The 26,558-nt window shown below is 33.6% G+C and overlaps 1 protein-coding gene across 1 annotated transcript; it reads right to left on the reverse strand.

The window, feature by feature from the left end:
* Positions 1 to 10,263: 10,263 nt before the first annotated feature.
* LOC133869373 (germin-like protein subfamily 1 member 13) lies at positions 10,264 to 11,364 on the reverse strand. The gene is made up of 2 exons (XM_062306351.1): positions 11,194 to 11,364; positions 10,264 to 10,948 (listed from the first exon to the last, which is right to left on the reverse strand). The coding sequence occupies exons 1-2, from the start codon at positions 11,321 to 11,323 to the stop codon at positions 10,455 to 10,457; spliced, it is 624 nt and encodes a 207-aa protein (XP_062162335.1). The 5' UTR covers positions 11,324 to 11,364; the 3' UTR covers positions 10,264 to 10,454.
* Between the last annotated feature and the right edge of the window lie 15,194 nt (positions 11,365 to 26,558).

Consider the following 26,558-nt stretch of genomic DNA (forward strand, 5'->3'; position numbering starts at 1 on the left):
ATCAGAAGGAATCTTAACTCTCCAGAAACTCCTACCTTTCAACAAATAAGTCTGGATCCAAGCAACCCAAATAGAACCAGCACAAGCAAAAAGATTCCAAATATGTTTAAGATAGAAGAAATATTCCAGACCTCCAAATTTTTGAACCCCAATCCACCTTCCTTCTTAGGAAAGCATAGCTCACTCCAAGCCACTTTAGCCTTGGCAGAAACACTATCTTTACCATTCCAAAGAAAACGGTTAAACTTCTGAGTAATCTCACGAATGATCTGTTTAGGAAGAATAAAAATCCCAGACCAAAACACCTGCAAGCTATACAAAACAGAAGACAACAGCTGCAATCTCCCAGCAAAAGAAAGATTCCGAGAAGTCCAAGAACCAATCCGATTAGAAATCTTATCAATCAAAGACTTACAATCACTTGCAGACAACTTGGAAGAAATCAGAGGAACTCCCAAGTATCTAACAGGTAACTTGCCCTCTTGCATCTGCAAACTATTAAGTAAATCAGTCTTCAAACTCAAAGAAATACCCGAACAAAACATAGAACTTTTAGAAGAATTAGCCTTAAGACCAGACAAACTTTCAAACTCCCGAAGAGCTGCTTGGATGATGGAGATAGAAGACTTATCAGCCTCAGAGAAAATAAGTAGATCATCAGCAAAACATAAATGAGTAATTTGCAGCTTAGAGCAACGATGATGAAACTTGAAACCAGAACCATCCTTAGTATATTCCAACATCAACTTAGAGAAAACCTCCATAGCCAAAACAAAAAGATAAGGGGAAAGAGGATCCCCTTGTCTAAGCCCCTTAGCACCTTTAAAATAACCAACAAGGGTACCATTAATGGAAACAGAAAATCTAGGAGAAGTAATACAAATCCTTATCCAATTAATAAATTTCTCCAGGAATCCAAAGCAAACCAAACACTGAATAATGAATTTCCAATTGACCGAATCATATGCTTTCATCAAATCAAATTTCAAGGTGCACCGAGGCTTGCTATCTGTCCTATGATAATTCCTAACAAGCTCCTGAGCCAAAAGGACATTCTCCGAAATATTTCTACCAGGAATAAAAGCAGACTGATTTCGACAAATCAAAGAATCAAGAACCAACAACATTCTATTGGAGAGAAGCTTAGTAATGCACTTGTAAATGACATTACAACAAGAAATCGGACGAAAATCACCCATACCCAAGGGATTAGGCTTCTTTGGAATCAAAGACAAAATAGTAGCATTTATCTCTTTTAAAAGAAATCCAGTGTCAAAAAAAATTTTAACAGCAGCAACAAAATCTTCCCTAACAACATTCCAGGAAGCTTTGAAAAAATCAGCAGAAAACCCATCAGGGCCAGGAGCCTTATTAGCTTTCATACTGAAAAGAGTAGTTTTGATTTCTTCTACAGTAACCTCTTTACTCAACACAGCAGCATTTTCCAAAGAAATGACAGGAGAAATTAACTCCTTAAGCCTAGCAATATGCGAATCAGAGAAATCCAAAGACGAAGAACCCAAGAGTTTCTCATAAAACTTCACAGCAACTTCCTTAATTCGACCAATATCTTCAACTCTGTTACCATGTTCATCATAAAGATGAGTAATAGTATTAATAGCATGTCTACCTTTCACACTCCTATGAAAAAACGCATTATTTTGATCACCCAACTGCAACCACTGATTTCCTTTTTGCAAGTAGATTTATTTAATCTTATTAACTGAACGATACGTACTATAGGCGAAGTAATATCCCACCAAAGACTCGGTTCAATGGGGAACAAAACATAGATAAAAAACTACCTTGTCAATGTTGGGTATTTAATCCCAGTATATCAAGTTAAAAGTTAGGCCTAAACAACTTTTAATCTCTTTCCTTGGAGTTTGAGAGACGTCCTACTTCTCCAACCTTCGTTCAACTATTGTTTTACCTTTTTTCAAATTAACCATTAGATCTTCTTTCCAACATGTGGGTCCTACGTACATATCATAAACTTATTATCTAGACATAATATTCATGTTTTAAAGGAAAGCCATAATTTTCTTTCTTTGTATAACTAATAATTTTTCTAAATTTAAGACGATTATAAATTAAGGTAAAAACTTAATACAAAAAAAAGGTGATAATAATATATTTAACAGCACCCTATTTCAAATACATAAAAGGCAGAATCAAGGCAATAATATTATTGATTGAGTAATGCTACATATTATAGTTTTATCACATAATTATTTCACAAAGCTGACGTGACAATCCCAACCAATCCTTAGATAAGTCTTTAATAAAAAAACTAAAAAATAAAGGCTTAGTTGAATCTAATCACCACAATTTATATCTTTCTTAGCACTACAAAAAAAATTGTTTTTAGCTATTTGCATTTCGCCACGTGTACGGTCACTGTACACGTGGCGAACAGTTGGCCACGTGTAAATGGCCACGTGAAAACACGTGGTGAATCCGGATGACACTAAATGCACATTTCGCCACGTGTATTTTAATACACAGTGGCTGACAATTAGCCACGTGTACTACAGTACACGCGGCTAACAGTTGGCCGCGTGTACTTAAATATTCGTGGCCACTTGGCCACGTGTGCTGTAGTACACGTGGCCAACAATTGGCCGTGTGTACTGTAGCACACGTGGCCAAATGCTTCAGTTTTTTTTTTTTAAAAAAAAAAAAAAAGAGAAGAAGGCTTCTCTAATTTTTTTTTCTTTTTTTCTTTTCACCGGTATTTTCTTTCGCCGGAACAACCTTGTTTTTTTTCTTCCCCTTGCCGGAAAACTTCTTCAAGGCCAGCAACAACGAAACACCAGATTAATCCAACAAAACAGCACCGAAACAGCAAAAAATACCAACATAACAGCAAAATATCAACAAAACAGCAAAATCTCCGAAAATTTTCATTCTGGCCAAAAAACCACCAACAAAACAACAGATTATTTTTTCCCCTTCCGGAAACATCTTCGAGGCTGGTAACAACAAAACAACAGATGAATCCAACAAATTAATAGCACCGAAACAGCAAAAAATATCAACAAAACAGCAAAATCTCCGGAAATTTTCATTCTGGCCCAAAATACCAACAAAACAGCAAAAAATTACCAACAAAGTTGCCCAGTCGCTGGAAATTAGATTCAAAACTACAAAAATCAAGTTTCTTCTTCCGGCCAGTCCTCCGATCCCTACATCACCGAAACATTAAGGGATAAGAAAGAGAGATCCACACAAGAGAGAGAGAGAGAGAGAGAGAGAGAGAGAGAGAGAGAGAGAGAGAGAGAGAGAATGAGAGAGAGAGAGAGAGAGAACTCACTGGTCCGGCGAGTTCCTACGTCACCGATCCGGTGAGTTCCAATTGAGGCCGGAACGTGCGGTGGTCAGATTCGCTGCCCGGTGGTACTGTGACAAAGAGAGAAAGAGAGAGAGAGAGAGAGAGAGAGAGAGAGAGAGAGAGAAATTGAATCGGAGGACTGGAGAGAGAGAGAGAGAGAGAGAGAGAAACTGATGAGTATATTACAAACCGGACTGGAGAGAGAGAGAGAGAGAACTGTACCGTCCATTTTAGTATTAATAATTTTATTTTTTTTGTTCGAAATGTGTGGCCAGGTGCTGCGCGGAGCACCTGGACCAGTGGCGACGTGGCTCAAAGCCACGTCGCCATTTATAAAAAAAATTAAAAAAAATAAAAAAATACTGAATATTCAGTATGTGCCGTCCATCCATTACCGTCGAAGGGAGAAAAAAAAAAAGAAAAAATAAAGGATAAGAAAAGTCAAAGAAGGCGGCGGTTGCAGAAGAAAAAAATAAAAGTGAGAAAATTGGAATTGGCCACGTTTATTGTATACACGCGGCCAATTGGCCGCATGGATTTATTACACGTGGCTACTTGTTTTTCGTAAACAGTTTGCCACGTTGTCATTAAGACACGTGGCTAGTTGGCCGCGTGTCTACAGTAACAGTTACTGTAAACACGCGGCTAATTACAGCTTTTTTTGTAGTGTAGAGTTTTCTATTATAATGAATCATTTTATGTTGTATAGCTTTTAAAAGAATCTCATTATAAAGGAAAGAAAAAAAGCAAATGACTTAGACACACTAAAAATTGAGGTATTAATGTTGTTTTTGGTTAGTGTACGTCGTTTTGACGTAAAAAGACGTCACTCATGATAGTGATGCCGTTTTCCTTAAAACAGCATCATTGACTGAAATCGTTTTTTATGATTAACCATTGGATTTATTTTTTCACATGTGGGTCCTAAATATTCAATGGTATATTAATCTTAGAAAAAGTTGTTAGAGTTGTACAAAAGTTGTCCAAGAAACTTTACTCATACTATAAATATATGTATAGCCCAAATTAATTAACCTTATATACTATATATAACCCTAAATCAAAATATGAGTCGTTATATATATACATTATACTATATATGTATAAACTCTAACTTTATATATAACATGTAGCAGTAATATTTATAAACCAAAATATATATATAAGTTATTATATTTAGTATATATATACATTATATATGTATAACACTACACAAAAAAATAAAAAATAAAAATAAAAATTGTCAATATATATATAACACTATTTTGTGCATACTTTTCGTTTGTACTTTTGTCTTTAACTTAAAATTTAATAAAAATAATAATTGGACATGATTGATATGTTAACTATACAATAACACGTATGTAAAGAGGTATGCATATTAACTTAAAAAAGAAAAAAAGAAAAAAGAAAAAAATGAAAGTGCACTTGCTTAAGAAAAAAAAAAATGCTTAAAGAAAGTCAATTTTTGATCATGTTCAAGTAGGTTAAACAAATTTAGAGTTGAATGCTTAATAGTTCGTTTGGGTATTGAATTTTGAGAATTAGAATTGAATTCTTATTCTCTTTACGAATTTCTAGGCAAATAGTGTTTAGAGTTTTTTTTGAAATTGTGTTTGGGTGTTGAATTTTGTAGATTGAAAAGTATTGTTTTTTAATGGTAGGAAATGATTAGAAATGATTGGAAGTATGAAAAGTTGTGTATAATTATTGGTGTTATGAAAAGTAGTGTGAAATTATGATGGAAATAAATATAATAATTAAAAAATAACTATTAAAAGAAAAATTCCATACTTAATTAAAATTAATTAAAAAAAATTAATTTAATAATAAACTTGCAACCCACGTCCCTCTTGGTTTCCCATTTTTCCCCTAACTATTTTTGCTTTTAATTTTAATTACATTGCTTTTTTCAACCTAAAAAAAAGACCACATTTTTTCCGTTTAATGTAAATTAATTGACTTCTTCAAAACCAAGAAGAAGAACACATCTTTCTCTTATATTTTTACTCGAAGCCATAATGGCATCTGATGCATTGGGGGTAGAAAAGCTGAAGATTTGGCTTCTACACGTTTCCTTTGAAATGGGGAGTTATAGGGTGTGGCGCTCAGACAGATTGCATAAAAATTGGACGTTTCAGATGATATCTTTGCCATTGTTATATGAATCCAAGGGCTAATAATCACGTAAACTTTAAAATATGGTGTAAATATTTTACACCTAGTCTAATCTGCCACCTTCACGCGTCTGACTACTTTTTGTTTTGTTTTGTTTTGGTTTTTTTTTTTGGTTTTCGTGCAAACCTTGGTCTAAGAGACAAAGTGAGAGTGATTGGGTGTGGGCGCAAGTACGGGTACATAGGGAACTGACGGAACAGATTAGATCTAATCTACAAGGCATTCATCTAATGGCTATTAATGGGGCATAGTTACAAGGAAGGTGTTTATGAATTACACCAAAGACCAACCTACAGCACTTTTCACTCGGCGCAAATCTTTCACCCAGCCCAAATCATGATGACGTCTGACGCAGCAGGTGGAAAATTGTGAGCATTTGACGTCTGACGCATGCAAAAGCTGTTTCGGGGCATTTATGGCGTGGGAAGTCGAGAGTTGAACGTTTGAAAAGTAATAGAATTCGGGTTTTATTCGGGTTTTTCGCGGGTTGAACCCTGGTTTTCGGGTTTTAAAAAAAAAAAACCGGAGAAGAATAATATTTCTTCTCTGTATCCAAACCAACCATAAACTTTTAAGCATTTAATGTCAAATCCTAAACCCTAAATCCTAAATCGTAATTAATATTTTTTTTTCTTTTTTAATAAAAAATATAGGTATGCATTGCCAATTCTAACTATCAAAAAATATGGAAAAAAACCCCAAAGAAAAACCCTTCCTTCATAGTTTAAGTTATATAAAAAAAAAAATTGAGTAAAAAAAAAAACAATTGGAGTCATTTTAAAAATGACTCCAACTGGAGTCGTGTTAGTCAAAACGACTCAAATTGGAGTCGTTCTAGAAATGACTCCAGTTGAAGTGGTTTTTTTATTTTATTTCTATATTTATTTTTTTTATAAACGACTCCGGTTGGAGTCTTAGGGGCCATGCGCAGAACATTTCTCTCTATCTCAAGCTCTCTCTCTCATCACCGCCACTCCTCCCTGGCCTCCTCCACAATCGGTGGCAGCTCCGCTCGATTCTGGTATGTTCTCTCTCTCTCTCTCTCTCTCTCCAACCGGCCTCCTCCCCTATTGGTGCCCTTCTCGCCACCACTACCGCCACTCCTCCCCAATTTAATTTCCAGTATCTTCATCACATCTAGGTAGTTAACTGTTAAAACAAGCTATTAATTTTTATTGATTAATTTTATTGCATTATATAATAAAATGTTATTTAATTTTTGCAAGTGCATGATAATGTAAAATGCATACAAACATGATGCTTAAAACATTGCTGCATTTTTGTGTTGGATTTGAGTATTAAATGGATGCATAATTTTATGGGAAGAAAAACAATAGAAATGTATGTTGCAAAAATATCCATGTTGTCTGTTGGACGGATATGCATTTAAGGGTTTTAGGGTATGATGTTGCTTGTGTACCCCAAAATTCATAGGAATTTTATCAGAAGAAAATAACCAAGGCTTAAATCAAAGTGTGCTTCTTCTTTTTTTGTAGGCTATGCAATGCTCGACTCCCTTAAGCTTTTTAATTGACCTACATATATAACGAGTGTTGAGCCAGTGACTCCCAAACCAGATGGTTTTAAAGCACTATATATAGAAACATCACTAAGGGCTTAATTACTCAAATCAAAAAGGCTACGAAGTCAAACTAGCCATACAATCAACCAAATTGAATTACTCATTTTTTTTATGCGAACACTCAATGTTTAGAGAGGCAAGAGGCCCGATTACTCTATGAGAATTCAAATTGATGAAATTATTTTTTTGTTAAGCTAAGATTTCATCAACAAACCATCCTACAGATCTCAAGACACACATTCCTCAATTCAGTTCTCATACCTCACAAATCCTATGGTAATGTGCTTATGATAAATAATTCAAACAAGTGAAGTCTTTCTAATCCAACAGATGAGTCAAAAGATTCAGATTTCAAATGACGTGCAGTGTTCAAAATGTTAAATAAACCAATTTCATACAAACCACAGTTGCAATGTAATCATGTTCAATCAACAACTTAGCACAATTTTTATTTTTTATTTTTTTTAAAAAAAATTTTCTAGAACAAAAAGACAAATAGACAAACAAACAAATAGACAAAGTGTTTTTCCATACCCCCAAACTTGAATTACACATTGCCCTCAATGTGTTGTACAGAAATACATTACCAGAAGTAAGGAAACATCAAGGTGTGAAAAAGGTTAGGGTCTCCACACGCACTTTGCCTTTTTACAAAAAGAAAAGCTCACTTTTTATATGGTGCTGTTAGGGTGAGAAACAAAAGACCAAATATGACGCCTCTACCCTCACTTCTCTCTTTTTCTTTTCCCACTTTTCTTTTCTTCTTTTCTTTTATTTGGTCCCACCCATGTAGGCTTTCTTCAATTTTTTTTTTCTTCTTCTTTCATTTCTTTTTTATCTTATACAAAATAGCTTCTTCCTTTTTATTTTTCTTTCTTTTGGAATTCGCTCGAGCGTCTTGTGTAGAGATATGCTCGAGCCAACATATCATAATATACTTGTTTTCCCGTTTCTTTGCAATTCCACATAAAAATCGATATTTTCTCTCAATGACCTGCAAAATACTAAAACATCAAAACTAACCAAAAACTTCAGAAAATAAAAAAGCTAAAGGTAAAGGTTTAGCCCATGCAAATTAAATGGTCCAAATATACAATATTGTTACTCATTACAAGATAGAAGTACTCATAATATTCTTGCAGTAGTCGTACCTAAAACTCAAATAAGTACCTATACTTGAGCGCCTCTCAACCAGACCCCTATCTAAAGAGTTCTTCAATAGAGCCCCATAACTTAGAGCTCATTTTTGAGTTAGTCTTCAAATGGTAGAACGATTAAAACACAAAACTCTAAGAGAGTTAACACATCTAACAATATCTGCCTAAATACCATCTCTTAGTACACTGGAATTCTACACTGAATTCTCTAAAAAACACAGCCTATAAGCCTCTTTAAATAGGCTTCAGAAATCCTAACTCTACTCAAACTTAGATTTGCATAAGTGGCATTTGAGCTTGGCTTCTGGCGTTCGGACCTGCAATTGAAAATTCAAGTAATTACTGAAGCGCGTCTGGACAGGCAACCTTTGTGTCCAGACGGTTGCATAATTAGTTCCTCCGTCTGCGGTCATTGCATCAGCGTTCGAACCTCATTGCAGACGGGTGCTCTCTATGGCTCGCGTCTACTGAGCCGTTCAGACTTTCATAAGACTTTGAATTTCTGAGCTAGGCGTTCAAACTCTGGTATTTGGGTGTCCAGACAGGCTATAGGGAAAACCGACTTTCTGAGCTGTATAGTCTACAGAAATGTTCCCATCAACAGGAACTTGCTTTCTTAATTAGAGATATTCTGTGCAGATTCATGCCATGATCAGTTCTTTCCATATTGGAATTAATATTCTGCAACATTCTTCTGGAAGTCCTCTGGAAATACGGTGTCCTTGTTATGGACGTTCCTATTGTGGAAGCGTTTTTGTCAAACATAATGTAGCCAATTAAAATAAACCAACACAAGTATCCTTGTGAGTTTTACTCGCTAAGATAGATATGCTCCTCCAAATAAACATTCAAAGACTCACAGAGCTAGAGGTGCTCTCTTATGGGGAAGTCTCATTTGGCTAACTATAACAAAGTCATAATGTTGTGCAATCAATATTAGAATATTTGACCTCATCAGTTTTGTGATTTGAAAATCTACATGGTACGAGACTTTTTTTGGTGGTTAATCGTGATGAAATTGGAAGTGTTCAATTTAAAATTCCTCGATCGATTTTCTCAATGCATATATGTATATAGAGCTATAATCACTGTACTCTTTTTCGTGGGGGAGTTTATAAATCTCATCTACACAAAATTTGATGGATATATCTTTTTTTACACGTTGTTTTATAAAAAATTCATCTCTATTTCAAATTGTATTTATTATATTTTTTATACACAGTAGAAACATAATATATAAAGAGGAAAAGAAAAAACAACCCCTACAAAGATTGATTCCTGACTTCGCCACTGCCTTCAATTCAACTCCATTGATAGAGAGAGAAAGAGAAAGAGAGATGCTAAACAAAAGTAAATATTTTTATTATTTTATACTCCAAGTCCACCTAGAGAGAGTTACAAAAGCAACATTTTATTTTAATACGGTTACCTAAGGTTCATTGCATAACCGATATTGTAATAATTTGTTTACTAAGTCATGGACTTATGCAATTACTTTTGTTCCACTTGTCGAACACTTAAGTGTTTATGGCTTAGTGGGTTGCCAAGCCCGTTAGAGTGAGAATTCGCCAAGTGGATGTCTCCTATTGTCAGGTTAGGAAATTAGTAGTTGTTTTAGAAGTGTCTATTTGGAGGCTCTGAGTCGAGGATTGATGATACATGATTATGTAATAAATGTTTATTTTTAAAAGTCTCAATTCATGATTTTTGCTTTACGAATACTTTTTATTTGATAAGTTTATTGGTAATTCTACCAGTCCGTTACAAGTTAATTGATTTAGAGGAATCGCTAGTAGCTCTCCACTTAAGTAAATACAATTATTTAAATTTGAGGGCGTTATACAAACTATAAAGGATAAACAAAATGCAAATTTGGAATCTGTCATTTTTTTTATGTTTGGACAAATATGGCTCGTTCAAACTAGCAACAATTGTTCCTAGTAGCCATTCAAAGAGGAGTTATGAACTTCGATTCAAATCTATTGAGAGAGAGAGAGAGAGAGAGAGAGAGATGCTCAACAAACGTCAACATTATTTTATTCTCCAACTCCACCTAGAGAGAGTTACATAAGCAATCTTTTATTTTAATATTATTACGATACATAGAATGAGGCAAACTAGCATAAATATTGTTTCATAAGTTTCTCTAAATGTTGTCCCATTAGAACTTCTTTTGAAGATATTCAACAATATTCTTGTCAAGTTAGAAGGCCTTGCTGAGAATATCAGGATTGATAGGAGGATCAGATCCAAAAATGGCGTCCGCTATCGTAATGACACCTGCATTTTGGCTACTTAGACCAGAAATGGCTATAGCATTGGTGTGTCCCACATTGAACTGGAAGTGAATGAGACCAATTGGAAACACAAAGACATCTCCCTTGTTTAGAACTTTGGTGAAAAGGCGGTTCTCGGGGTTGGACGTGACAAAACCAACTAACAGGGTACCTTCTATGACTACCAGAATCTCAGTGCCACGAGGGTGAGTGTGGGGAGGATTTTCGCCATATGGTGCAAAGTCAATGCGAGCCAAAGATATGCCTAGAGTGTTGAGGCCTGGTATTTTTTCCACATTCACAGTAGTAACATTCGACCCAACTGGATTGTCTGTATTTCCAGGATTTTGGAGCCCTGAAAAGAAGAAATCTTCAGCCTTTGAATCTTCCAAATCCTTGCAGAATTTCCCATTCACGAACACTGCAGGAAAGAAATCTTGGTTAGCATTAAAGGAAAAAGAAGGTGACACATTCATAGATAATATTACAGTTTGTAAGATGACATACAAGAGTACTAAGAAAGCAATAGTACTGATAGGCTTGCTTCAATTCTAAGCAGAATATAATGAATTTAAATAGTTAACATGAGAAACCGTAATTATATATATATATATATATATATATATATATATATGTAGAAGGTTGATAAATAAAAAACGTAAATACCAGCAGACTTGGGGTCATCAATTGCTACACAAATGTCCTGAAGAGGGCTGGGATCGTAGGCAGAGACAAGGGAGGATGCCAGAGACAAGAGGGCAACAATTACAAGGCAATGGACTCCTTTGGTCGACATATCTAATTAATTTAGCTCGATCTCTAATATTTTGCTTGAGTGATGGGTGAGATATATTATATGCATGGGAAACATGTCTATTTATAGATAATTAACCACCATACATGGAACTGGTCAACGCTTCAGCTACGTACACCAAGTCTTGAGTGGTTATGGATTTAATATGACAAGTACGTACGAACTTCTTCGATCAATATTCTTCAACAACTAATGCAGACTTTTAACCACGTTTTGGTTTCTTCTTCTTAATTGATCGATTACTTCTTCTCATGCTTAACTCAATAAATAATTGACAAGTTCTCGATCATATTTTAATTGGGCCATGCATGCCACTTCAACGCCCGTAACATATTTGTAAAGGAGCCTTCGTCAATTAATTAACAACCGAAGCACACAAATTAATCTAGATTGCTGAAGATGTAAACTGACACGGTCTAATTAACTTGTTTATGAAAACTTAATTCATCGATAAACAAATAAAAAATAAGTAGAATAAAAGAAGAGAACAACGTACAGAACATATATAATTAATTTATTGTATTAAGATGTAATCGGTCTCCCAATTGAAAAAATAAAATGCTTCGGAAAATATATAATAGAACGCTGGCAAGTATATATGTACGTAATTCTACAGTGCAATTTTGTTCAAAAAATTACCTTTCTTCAGTTAATGCAAGTGTGGAAAAGTTGGTACGTACATAGCATTACAAGTTTCTTTTGTCTTTTTCTACTTCTTTTTTTTTTTTTTTTTTAAAAAAAAAAAAAAAAAAAAAATTAAATGAGGAGAATCGATCCGTAGTGTGGAAACTATCCACATGCACGAGGCGACTTTATCAACTTTTAATCTTAAAATCTTCATTTTAAAAATAAACGAATGTAAAATTTATAAACATTGCAGTCATATAACTTTTAATAGCTAGCTCCAGTTTTATTATTGATGAAAAATCAAATAATTTGGATTTGCTTTAGAAGAGAGTAGCCATATTAAATAATAATTTGGTTTTTTTTTCCTCTTTTTCAATCCTTTTTTTTTTTTTTTTTTTTCCTATGCTGATATGTCATTCTCTCGTTGGAAGGTACGAAAGATCTTATTTATGTGAAGTCCTGTAAAAGTTATCCTCTTTTAATTTTAGCAAAAAAATAAAATTATTATCAAACATTTCAAAACATAAAATATTCATAAAACAGTACTCAAAATTAGCTTTTATATTTATGTCATATCATAATAAAAAAAGTTAAAAACATCTTCAAACCAAATAAGTTTCTAATAGTTGCGATTTTCATTAGGAGCAGAATTACCCCTGGCGTTGGAGGGGCACTAGTCCCCCAAATATTTTTTTAACACATGCACACGGAGGAAAGCAGCTCGTGTCTTTCTATTTCATTCGGTTCCTTCTTAATTTAATCTTTCTTTTTTGTCATTGCTTTTTATTATAAAGCTCCCAAATAGGGTGAAATAATTGCTTTGAATTTACGACTCTTATCTGAAATTGAGATGTGTTTGGTATTATATATTCTATTACACGTATTTTTGGAAATTCACTATTGAATTTGTGAAACTCATTTATGGTTTTATAAATTCAACAGTAAATTTGTACATCTTTTGTATGGAGATGGACAAGAAATGTAAATAATAATGAAACCAAACATCTCTTCTTTTTTTTTTTTTTTTTTTTGAGAAACGATATTTTGTCTCCCTACGTCGCAACTATTGACTCTTTATTTTTATTATTATTATTTAAAAAACCACAAATTAGACCTTTTTATTTTATTAATTTATTTATTTATTTTTAAAAAAGTCAATATAAAGTTGTATTATGTACCTGGGTGGCCAAATATCATTTCTTTATTTTTTGTTTATGCCAACTTTTTTCTTCCTTCTTGGTATTTTATGGCATTTGATTTTTTTTGACCGTTTTGTCATTGTAACTTCTACAAAACAGTTATAAAACCATATTTGCGAAATAAGGAAAAAACGTGACTATATACATAGCACACCAAAGAGCATTATAAGTAGATATATATTATATATGTATATATTCAATCCAATTTTATTTGGAATATATTATTCGGTTTTGCTTAATTCTAGTTACATAAAACAAAAGTTCACCTAGTGTCCTTTATTATTTGTGTTTTCTCTACGTGCATGGCTTTTTATCAAGCAAATTAAAAAGTTCTTCTATTAGACTTCGTTCTTGAAAATGTTTCCTTAATGAAGGTAGACGCTATAGTTTAATCTTGGGAGGTTGTCTGTCAAAGAGTCTGATCACATCGAGTTATATCGAGAAGTATGAATCAACCTTTAAGGACAACGTTCTTGCTGATTCTATTGCATTGTGATCAAATCTTTTTATATTCTATTTTATTTATTTTATTGTTAATTTTCATATCGGTATTATTTTATTTCAACTAGTATTTTGTGTACCATTCATAATTATTTCTAACAAGGAATGTATCTTAGTTTATGTAAATGATAAATGCACAATTAATGGAATAACCAGACGAGAAATTTATAACAAAAGTTTCCTCTTGTATGGTGAGACTCCACCCCTTCTTCTTCTGTTTGGCTGTGCAACTAAGCATTTCTTTCTTCCCCCTATACTTCTATTTCTTTCTCTCTGTTCTCTTTCTTTAATCTACTTGGCCGTGTGTCTTTTTTTTTTTTTCTTTGGTGGGTGTTGGCTTGTAGAATTCTCTCCTGAATTCCTCTTTAAACTAACACACAATTTGCAATGTTCTCTCAAACTTTTAATTGAAGCAATATTCCTTCTTCAAAACTATCGGGAAATTGCAATGTGCCATTTTCTCCCCCCTGCAAGGCACAAACAACAAAAGTTCTTGTAAACTTTTTTCAATAAAATCAAAATTACCATTATAAATTTGAAAAAAAAAAGAAAAAAGAAAAAAAACAGGGTGAATAAGATCCATGGCCGCTACTATGGGTCTGGTGATCGACCAACAATAGACACAGTGGTCGTGCTGACATGGGTCACCATCGGTCTAGTGAAGGCCCATGATGGGGCATTGGTCTTGTGGCCCATGACACTACCTTGGGTCACTAGTTTTTTTTTTTTTTTTTTTAATTATATTTTTAAAAAAAAAAAAAAAAATTCAGGGTGTTTTTGTTATTTGGAGTACATTGATTTTTATTTTTTATTTTTTGTAATTTTGGGGGAACATTGTTTCAATTGATAGTTTGAGAGAACATAACAAAATTAGGTATTAATTTGATTGGGGTATGTGTACTTTTATTTTCAAATAAAAAAATTACGGTTCATTTTTTTTGTGAGGAAAACTATATAGTGTTCTTTTTTATTTTTCTTTTCTTTTTTCTTTTTCTTTTTATTTTTTTAAGTAAGTAAGGGAGTCAAGAGTTGTTTATGCCTAGTAGGCGAAGTCTAGACATGATTTCCTTTTTGCAAGTTGATTTATTTACCGAATGGTACTATAGGCGAAGTAATATCCCACCAAAGACTCGGTTCAATCGGGAACAAAACACAGATAAAAACCTACCTTGTCAATGTTGGGTATTTAATCCTAGTATATCAAGTTAAAAGTTGGGCCTAAACAACGTTTAATCTCTTTCCTTGGAGTTTGGGAGACGTCCTACTTCTCCAACCGTCGTTCAACTATTGTTTTACCTTTTTTTCAAATTAACCATTAGATCTTCTTTTCAACATGTGGGTCCTATGTATATATCATAAACTTATTATCTAGACAGAATATTCATGTTTTAAAGGAAAGCCATAATTTTCTTTCTTTGTATAACTAATAATTTTTCTAAATTCAATACAATTATAAATTAAGGTAAAAACTTAATACAAAAAAAAGTGATAATAATATATTTAACAGCACCCTATTTCAAATACATAAAAGGCGGAATCAAGGCAATAATATTATTGATTGAGTAATGCTACATATTATAGTTTTATCACATACTAATTATTTCACAAAGCTGACGTGACAATCCCAACCAATCTTTAGATAAGTCTTTATTAAAAAAACTAAAAAAATAAAGGCTTAGTTGAATCTAATCACCATAGTTTATATCTTTCTTAGAGTCTTGAATTATAACGAATCATTTTATGTTGTATAGCTTTTAAAAGAATCTCAAATTATAAAGGAGAGAAAAAAAGCAAATGACTCATACACACTAAAAATCGAGGTATTAATGTTGTTTTTGGTTAGTGTACGTCATTTTAACAAAACGACACTAACCAACGTCGTTTTGACGTAAAACGACGTCACTCAAGATAGTGATGCCGTTTTCCTTAAAACAACATCATTGACTGAAGTCATTTTTTTATGATTAACCATTGGATTTATTTTTCCACATGTGAGTCTTAAATATTCAATGGTATATTAATCTTAGAAAAAGTTGTTAGAGTTGTACAAAAATTGTCCAAGAAACTTTACTCATACTATAAATATATGTATAGCCCTAATTAACCCTATATACTATATATAGCCCTAAATCAAAATATGAGTCGTTATATATATACATTATACTATATATGTATAAACTCTAACTTTATATATAACATATAGCACTAATATTTATAAACCAAAATATATATATAAGTTATTGTATTTAGTATATACATTATATATGTATAACACTACACAAACAAAAAAAAAAAAAATGTCAATATATATATAACACTATTTTGTGCATACTTTTCGTTTGTACTTTTGTCTTTAACTTAAAATTTAATAAAAATAATAATTGGACATGATTGATATGTTAACTATACAATAACACGTATGTAAAGAGGTATGCATATTAACTTAAAAATGCCAAAAAAATAAAAAAGAAAGTGCACTTGCTTAAGAAAAAAAAAAATACTTAAAGAAAGTCAATTTTTGATCATGTTCAAGTAGATTAAACAAATTTAGAGTTGAATGCTTAAACTTTTAAGCATTTAATGCCAAATCCTAAACCCTAAACCTTAAATCGAAATTAATGTTTTTTTTTTCTTTTTTAATAAAAAATATAGTATGCACTGTCAATTCTAACTATCAAAAAATATGGAAAAACCCCAAAGAAAAACCCTTCCTTCATAGTTTAAGTTATATAAAAAAAAAAAATTGAGTAAAAAAAAAACAATTGGAGTCATTTTAAAAAAGACTCCAACTGGAGTCGTGTTAGTCAAAACGACTCAAATTGGAGTCGTTCTAGAAATGACTCCAGTTGAAGTGGTTTTTTATTTTATTTTAATTTTAATTTTTTTTATAAATGACTCCGGTTGGAGTCTTGGGGGGCATGCGCGAGACATTTCTCTCTATCTCAAGCTCTTTCTCTAGTTCTCTCTCTCATCACAGCCACTCCTCCCTGGCCTCCTCTGCAACCGGTGGCAGCTCCGCCCGATTGAACGCCCGTAACATATATATTTGTAAAAGGAGCTTTCGTCAATTAACAACCGAAGCACTTAAATCTAGATTATATTGCTGAAGATGTCAACTGACACGGTCTTAACTTGTTTATGAAAACTGAATCCATCAATAAATAAATAAAAAAGATAAGTAGAATAAAAGAAGAGAACAACGTACAGAACATATATAATTAATTTATTGTATTGAGATGTAATCGGTCTCCCAATTGAAAAAACAAAATCTAATTCAAAAACAACGTAGAGAACAACGTCCGGAGTTTCTTATATAATAAGGAGAAACTCCGTTCGGACAAACTAACCACACGAAGCATTGAAATTTTTTGAGCATTTCTTCTTTCCTTGGACTTTGATGAATATGGACGCCATGTGTTCATACATACAAAGTAGGTACGTACGTAGCTCCGTCAAAATTATTACAATAAAAATTAATAATATAAATATTCATGATAATTTTATTTTGAGAAATGTTACGTATTTACTATTGATTTTTTTCTTTTCTTTTACCATGGGCGACTGATCTAAGCAAGGGTTGGCAATTCGGGTTCACAGGTCGAGTTCGTGTCAACCCGACTGACCCGATTACATAAACGGGTCTGACACGAACCCGACCCGATTATTAATCGGGTTGTGACACGCGACCTGAACACGACCCAATTAATAATCGGGTAACACGACCCGACAAACACGACTAATAAACGTGTCACCCGTTTACCCGACATGACCCGACATCAATTTCACATGTTTCAACCTACAATTTTAGTTTTTACCTTCAAGACTTCAAGTCTTCAATGAGCACATGTTCTGTTAAATTAATATAAGAAGTTAATCTTCAAATGCAGCCCCATTTGATTTAATTGGTCAATATTGGAAATTTTAAATTTAGCTAGAATATGTTTGGTAATAGTGTTTTAAAATGTTTTTTTTTTTTTTATTATTATTATTATTTGAAATGTTGTTTTGATATGATATATATATATATATATCATATATGCTTGATAAGTGCTTGTTGGTGGAGACATTATTATTTTTTTTTTCTGCAGTTTGAAGAACCTAATGCTCAAAGCCTCAAATGAGGAACTATACCTAGCACTTGAAACAAGTTCCATTTTTAACAAGCAATAACCTTTGACGGTTCTCATTTTTCCTACTATTTTACCTTACTGAAAAAACAAAAGAGAATGTAATAAGCTTTTCTTCTGTCCTACATTTACCAAGGAAGATCAATCAATCATAGTTGTGCTTACTTGTTTGCTCTCTTTCTTAGTCAATTAGTCATCAAATTAAATCAACATTGTTTCCATTACTTCAACTGTCCAACAAATTAATCAATTTTTCTCAAGCAACCCATAGTGTTAGAATATTACGAGAATTATAGTATATGGTTTATACAAAATATAACGCATAAGTTGTCATATTTATCTTACCAAATTTCTGCATGCCTTGTGAAAGTGACCAACTACCAAAAAATGAAAAAATTTGAAACCTACTTTACTTAATTGCATTTTCTTTTACTAACATTAGGTAGTGAATCTACCAACTAGGGGAGCCAATTCTGGGTTAATAATCGGCTATATTCCATCAACCATATTTAAGCTTCTTTATCAAATATTTAATATTTAATTATCTATATTCTGTTAAAATTTAAGAGGAATACAAAAAGAAAAATGCTAAGCTATTCCTCTCAAGTTAAACATAAGTTAACTAAACATAACTAAAAATTTTACAACTACTAAGGGCAAAACATAAGTTACATAATTCAGTTTCAGTTCGTAAGGGCAAAACAAAACCCATAATTAAAACAAACCCCATAAAAAGAACGCATCCACATATAAGCCAATGTCAAGGAATATTAATAGAATTTGTTCCTGATGAACTTGGAACTGGAACATCATTGGAATTGAGATTTAAAGTCAAAATATCTTCTTCAAGCTCTTCAACATTCCTTTGTGTCAATTTTACATCAAAAGATAAGAGGAATTAGTGTAATAAAAAAAAATAATATAAGTTAATGAAAAAAATAAATATACAAATAACAAATATTACCTTCCTCTTCAAATAACCAATTCCGAGTGCATATTAGTGCCTCAACAATATCAGGTTTGAGCAAACTCCTATATTGATCAGTTACACATCCACCAACACTAAATGTGGATTCTGAAGCAACCGTGGATTCTAAAGCAACCGTGGAAATAGGAATGCTCAAAATATCACGAGCCATAGCAGCTACTATAGGATAACGACATTCATTTCCTTTCCAATAGGAAAGAATGTCAAAATCTCCCTCCTCAGCAATTATCAGTCTGGGTTCATCGAAATAAAGTTCTAATTGACTCTAATTTGCTTGAGCATTATTCCCGCCAGAATTATAAAACGCCTACAATTAAAAAAAATTAACGTGTACATAATTTACTAAGTAGTTAAAAGTATATATATTATATTATAAGTTACTAACAATAACACATAAATCACAACATAAACATATAATTTTACCTTCATCGTTGTGGAAGTTCGCTTGACAGCCTTGACTTGTGGTTGGAATACTTGGGAATTAACATTTCTTGTATCAAGAGATATGGCGCTTGAAGATGTAGATGAGGAACCACCGTACTCCAAAAAAAGATAGATCATTTTATCACGAACATGACAATACTCTCTAGAATTATTAACTCCATAAAGCCTCGTATAACAGAAATTTACAAGTTCAAGCTTGTAACGAGGATCCAACGCAACTGCAATAGCCAATACTACACTAAATTCTGACCAATATTTCTCAAATTTAGAGAGCATTTGTGTTGACATTAATCTCTTATATTCATCTTCGCTTTCAACTTCTTCCTTCAAGGTTACATAAATGTCAAAAATCACAGGAAAGTAAAGATTGGCTGTGGGATACTTGGTACTAGAAAACTCACATGTAGCATGGTAAAAATGAGCCAAAAAACAACATATATGAGTCGCTTGTTCCCACTCTGGTGCAGTAGGGCAATGCTTATAGTTTGAATCAATCATCTCTAAATAACTAAAAGCACTCCGATAATGAATAGCAGTCTCAAGCATAAGATATGTAGAATTCCATCTGGTTGGCACATCTTGTTTTAGCCTCTTTCTATTATCCAATAACATTTTATTCATAGCCAAAAGGAAATTTTGTTTTCTCATTTGGGATCATCTAACATACTTCACACTGTCACGAATCTTTTGAAGAGCACTATCAATCTCTTTCAAACCATCTTGAACTATCAAATTAAGAATGTGTGCACAACAACGAATGTGAAAAAACCCGCCTTCACAAACAAGGGTTTTCTTTATGTTCAATTGATTTCTTAATAAACCAACACAAACATCATTAGAAGAAGCATTATCCAATGTTATACTAAAAATCTTGGTCTCAATCCCCCACTTTTCTAGCAAATTAAACGTCTTTTCACATAAAGATATACTATTATGTGGTGGGGGCATGAATGAAAAGTTTAACACCCTTTTAGTTAAAACCCAATTCTTGTCAATAAAATGTGTTGTGAGACACATATATCCATCAGTAGTCAAAGAAGTCCACAAATCAGATGTTAAACAAATCCTACCAGGACAACCATTCAACATAACTTTAACCATTTGCTTCTCCCTCATATGCAATTTTACAAATCAGCCTTAAGGGTATTCCTAGAGATAAGAGGTGCATCAGGATGCAAGTATTTTATCATCTCTCTCCAGCCCTCATACTTAACAAATCGAAAAGGCAAATCATGCTTAATGACCAAAGCAACCAACAGTTCTCTAAATTTTTTGGGACAAAATTTAGAGTTACTTACAGACAGAGATCCCTGACTTCTAGATAAGAGCATCTGCCCAACATCACGAGTGCTTCTCCTCAGACAATTTTCTATGTTTCAAATTTCCAATTCCATAAGTACTTGGAGCCAAGTATACAGTACCACACAACTTGCATTTTGCCTTTAACTTCTCACCCTCCTTACCATGAATGGCATCAAAATGATCCCAAACGGCTGAAGTCTTCCTACGCTTGTGGCCTTTTTTCTCTTTCTCCGCACAAACAGAGTCATTTTCTTCTTCTATCGTAGTCAATTCAATCACATCATCTTCAAAGTCTCTAACAATATCATCATCACCAAGTACTTCATTACTCATCTGCAGATATCATTATTAGTAAATTAGTTCTTCAATCCAAATTAGATAGTACATAAAATCTAGCTCACAAAGACAACTTGAAACTTAAAAGGCTAATAATCTTACCTGCTCAGGCTGCTCTTGATCTTGATTCATGATTGGACACAAGTCACATAATAGATGAGCTGTGTATGCTACTTCATTTGTCTATAAAAGCTACATAAATTGCAAAAGAGTATTAGCAATTAGCTCTATTATAGCAACCTTTCTTTATAAAAATTTGTCAATTTTCATAAGAAAACAATATTTTTAATCAGTGAAGGTAGTCCTACTAGCAACTAATTCCATCAAACACCCAATGTCCCAATCCCACAAAGTTGTGCAGCCAAAAACATATATATAACTTCATGATGTTGACGATTCAATACTATATGATATATTGATATAGCTACACAAGCAGAATCAGAATTTCTCTATCTATTCATTTTCCTTGCTCTAGGAGCTAAAAAATTCTAATCTAAACCTTCCTTTTTGGCTCCACTTACTAGCCAAGAAAAATAAGGAAAAGAAAAAAGAAACTAAATTATTTGATTTCTATGCTTTAATTTTCATAAAACATTTGATTTGAATTTCTTTTTTTTTTTTTTGTTCCTTGCATTTCTGAGCAACCACAAAAAAACAAAGAAAATATACATGGGCAAGTATGAAGAAGTGCAAAACTAAAATCCGCTACTTTCTAAGAAATTATATGAAATGACTTACATGAATATTCATATTAATAGACAACCGAAACAGAGGAAAAAAAATGGTCCTCTGACTCTCCAACCGAAACAGGGGAAGAAAAATCAAATTAATAGACAAGTAGACAACCCACAATATTTTCCTTTCAACCAACCAATCAAACCTAAATCTCAAAAGGAAACCAAACCAACACCCATACCTTGAGGAGGAACTGAAAAGTTTGGCGTAGAAAGAGCCAAAGAGGGGGAAAAGGCCAGATGGTTGGCGGTCGGGCGTGCGGAGTGCGGCGGGCGGGCGGGCGGGCGGAGTGCGAGCCGGCGGGCGGCGGGCTACTAGGCTAGGGTTCCACCGTTTCGGCGCTTTCTCACTTCTCAGTTCTTAGTTTCTACTTTCTCCTTTCGGGTTAATCGGGTTAGAGTGTTAGAGTTAGAGTCGTTAGATGAGTTTTAGAGTCTTACTCTTACTGTCTTAGACTAGTTTTTTTTTTTTTTTTTTTTAAAAAAAAACATAACCAGGTTACAATCGTGTCTGGCGGGTCAACCCGCGGGTTGACCCGCCAGACATGAATGTAATCGGGTTGACCCAATTATGACCCGAACTCGATTACAGTAAACCCTAACCCTATTTTCCCGTGTCGTGTTCGTGTCGGGTTCGCGAGTCGTGTCAAAAATTGCCAACCCTAATCTAAGGATGGGTAAGCAATGTCATATTAGCATAGTAAAATAGTAGTGTACGTAATATTACCATGTAGCTTATACAAAAGAGTAATGCTATCTACAAATCATATTTTTATCTCACAATTATGTCTTAATCAATTTTTGAATCAGTCATTGTTAACACAAAAAATAAAACATTTAACAATTAGTTGGGATTGGCACGTCAACATGGAAGGATAATTACAAAAGAAAAAAAAAGTTTCTACAAATATTAATTAATACTCTGCAGGGCAGATCGTTTTGTCACTATCTCTAATAATATTCCAATATTATCATCACTAGATTCACTACAATCATCATAATTCATAATTCACTTCATGCAACCATTCACCACCCTTGGATGTTTGCCAAAGGTCACCGTTTAAGTTGCCAAGGTTTGAAAGCAAAGAAGATTTCAAGAACTCTCGATCAGCCTTCTCTCTGGAGTCTGGGCTATTCAATTCAGTGTGTACATACGTAGATCGATGAATATTCACAGCGGACTACTCGTACGTAAATCCACCATTAATCTAAAGTCTATGGGCTTTACTTACTTTTAAAATACGCATTGAGAGATGATGTATCCATAAAGTGCCCATGTCATGTATCTCTTTGCAATTTAGAATACTTTAACACGCCTCCTCACGTGTGGCAACATTTGGCCAAACACATGTGGATGAGGGTCATCCACGTTGCTAACTGCTAGCAACATGGCAGTCACGACATTGACACCGCATCGCGAATTTGTTTGTCGCTAAATGTACAATTAGCGACGTGTTATTTTAGATATGTGGTTATTTAGCGACGTGGCATTTTTAGACACGTGCCACTAACATGTGATAAATGCAATTTTTATCTTTTATTTTTTGTAAAAAAAAAAAAAAAGGAAAATAGGCACTTTTAGCCACCTACCCCGAACCCGAGTCGCTAAAATCATAATTTTTTTCCCCCCTCGCCGCATAATGCCAGAAAATTCTTTTTTTCTTTTTTCCCTCGCCGAATAACGCCTGGATCTCCTCTCCTTGCGCCTAGGCATCACCAAAAAATCACCAACAAGCTTGTAGCTGGGAAGCTTGCAAAGCAATTTCCTGGCCACTTGATCACACTTAACACTTGTTGGCATGCCATTAGGTAGGTGAGAAAACAATCAATTCGAATTAGGTGCTCTTATAACACGTACTTCGGAATAATTTTAAATAATTAACATGGATGGGTTAGTATTAAATGACAAATAATTTAACTTTAAAGTTTGGGAGGAAATTCTATATTAATTTTTCTAAATACAGAAGCCTAGGTCAGGTTAGAGCACTCCCATCAGTTTCCCAACCATTTTCCCTATATTTAGAGAACAAAACTACTTTTTACTTCCCTATAAAAAATCATTCCACAATAGATTCCCTTAATTTTTTCTATATCAATTAAATACTCTTTCTTTATCTTATTTTATTATTTTTTCTCTTTCTTATTTTATTTCTCTTTTCTTTTCTTTTTTTCTCTCTTCCTCTCTCTCGTATTCTCTAGAAACTTCCCCAAATCCCTCCTCTCTTGCCTCCGCCTCCCTCACCCTCCACGGCCTCCTCAATCCTCTCCCCAAAACCCTCTATCTTCAACCACAGCAACCTCAATTCCTTGCCTTTCACCGAATTCTTCTCTCCTGCAATTCTCACAATTCCTCCAATATCCTCTGCCTCTCTTTTCCCGCATTCCAAACACAGCCTCAAGTCTCGAGCTTTTTCGCCGACGGATTGCCCGGTTTACTCCCCACCGATAGCGACAAAGACTTTATTATTGGCAAGAAGACGCCGTCTGCCCTCACTGATCGTCAATCCGTAGGACAACCCCAAGGTACCCTTGCCCAGCCATTTGACGAAGTAGGTGGCGATCCTATCGCCCAATCCAGTCTTCACGAAGCCGCAGGCGAAGAAGGAGATGACGATGAGCCAGATGACCTCGTTGGTGAAGGAGGAGAAGGCACAGGAGAAGGACAGGGTTTTAGTGATGACGGAGGCGGTGAGGCCGAGGAAGGCCCCGGCTTCGACGGGCAGGGGGCTGAGGACGAGGCCGGCGATGGTGGAGATGAAAATGGAGAGCAATTGCCATGCCTGAGGAGAGACTTCGGGGGGTTTGGGGATGAGGAACTGCACAATGCGGCCGACGGAGATTGAGATGAGGAAGGGGATGGGCTTGACGGCTAGTGGAGGAGGCGGGGATGGTGAATTTGTGGAAGAGGAGGCATGGATGGGTGGGAGGCGAGGTTTGAAGCCGAGGGAGAGCTTCGGCGATGGGGGGAAGATAGAGGAGGAGGAGAGAGGAGAGAGATCGAGGAGAGAGCTGTTTTTTTTTTTATTAAAATAATGGGTTGGGAAGTAACAGTGCTTCCCAATGGGTTGGGAAGCACTGTTGTGGGAAGCACTGTTGCTTCCCAACCAAAAATCCCAATTTTAGGGTATCTGATGGAAGTTGGTTTTCGGTGTTTTTTATGATATTTTTCCTAAACATAAGGAAGGGATCCATTTTAAAGAGTCTGATGGGAGTGCTCTTACAGGGAAGGAGACTAGCTCAGGAAAAACTTTATGCTTGGAGAGCGAAAGAGGAGAGTAGTAATTTAAACAACAACCTATTTTAAATCCCTTTTTGTCCTGAAAAAAAAAAAATTAAAAAAAAAAAATCTTGCAGTCATATTTTCAATTTACAATTCAAGTCTACGTTCTTTTTACTATATATTTAACTGCAAATTTAGCAAAGTGGTAAACTGATGTGTTCCATGTTGCTCAGACAAGCTTTTAATTTATTGGTATCAGTTCTTTTTTCCTAATCTCTATTATTTGTATCATTTCTTTATAACTGAAAAGAAAAAAAATCATATTTAAAATCTGCTTTTTAAGTAAGTAAATTTTCAACAAGTTCTTACTTCTCAATAGCTCTATTTCAAAATTAATAATTTATATCATTTGATATTTCTATATATAATTCTTAATTTCTTCATTTAGGCGACTCTATCAACTTTTAATCTTAAAATCATCATTTTAAAAATAAAACAATCTAAAATTTATAAACATTGAAGCCATAACTTTTAATGGCTCCAGTTTTATTATTGATGAAAAATCAAATAATTTGGATTTGCTTTAGAAGAGAGTAGCCATATTAACAAATAATTTGGTTTTTTTTTCCTCTTTTTCCGGCCTTTTCTTTGTTCTACGCTAATATGTCATTCTCTCATTGGAATACACAAAAGATCTCATTTATGCGAAGTCCCTGTAATTCTGTGAAAGTTATTCTCTTTTACTTTTAACAAAAAAAATTAAATTATTATCAAACAATTCAAAACATAAAATATTCATAAAACACAAGTACTCAAAATTAACTTTTATATTTATATCATATCATAATAAAAAATTTTAAAAAACTTTTAAACAAAATAAGTTTCTAATTGTCGCGGTTTACATCATGAGCGGAATTACCCCTGGCATTGGAGGGGCACTAGTCCCCCAAATATTTTTTCAACACACATTGAGGAAAGCATGCGCAGCTCGTGTCTTTCTATTATATTCAGTTCCTTCTTAATTTATTCTATCTTTTTTGTCATTCCTTTTTATTATAAAGTTTCCAAATAGGGTGACACAATTGCTTTGAATTTACAACTCTTATCTGAAATTGAGATGTGTTTGGTATTATTCTCTTACACATATTTTTGCAAATTCATCATTGAATTTGTGGAACCCATCTATGGTTTCATAGATTCAGTGATATATTTGTACATCTTTTATATAGAGATGGATAAGAGATGTGAAAAATAATAAAACTAAACATTTCTCTTTTTTTTTTTTTTTTAAAAAAAAAAAAAACGATATTTCGTCATCCTATGATACAACTATTAACTTTTTTTTTTTTTTTTTTTTTTTAATTTTTAAAAAAACACAGACTAGACCAGTTTTTTCTTTTCTTTTCTTTTCTTTCTTTTCTTTTTTTTTTTTTAAAAAAAAAAAATAAAAGAAAAAGAAAGAAAGAAGTCAATAGTTGTGTTATAGGCCTGGGTGGCCAAATGTCATTTCTTTTTTCTTTATACCAATTTCTTTCTTCCTTTGTGGTATTTTATGGCATTTGATTTTTTGACCGGCCGGTTAGTTATTGTAACTTCTACAAAACAGTTCTAAAACCACCTTTGCGTAATAAGGAAAAAACGTGACTATATACATAGCACACAAAGAGCATTATAAGTAGATATATATTATATATGTATATATTCAATCAAATTTTCTTTGGAATGAATTATTCGGTTTT

Source organism: Alnus glutinosa, chromosome 5, assembly GCF_958979055.1.
Source record: "Alnus glutinosa chromosome 5, dhAlnGlut1.1, whole genome shotgun sequence".
NCBI classification, from domain to species: Eukaryota; Viridiplantae; Streptophyta; class Magnoliopsida; order Fagales; family Betulaceae; genus Alnus; species Alnus glutinosa.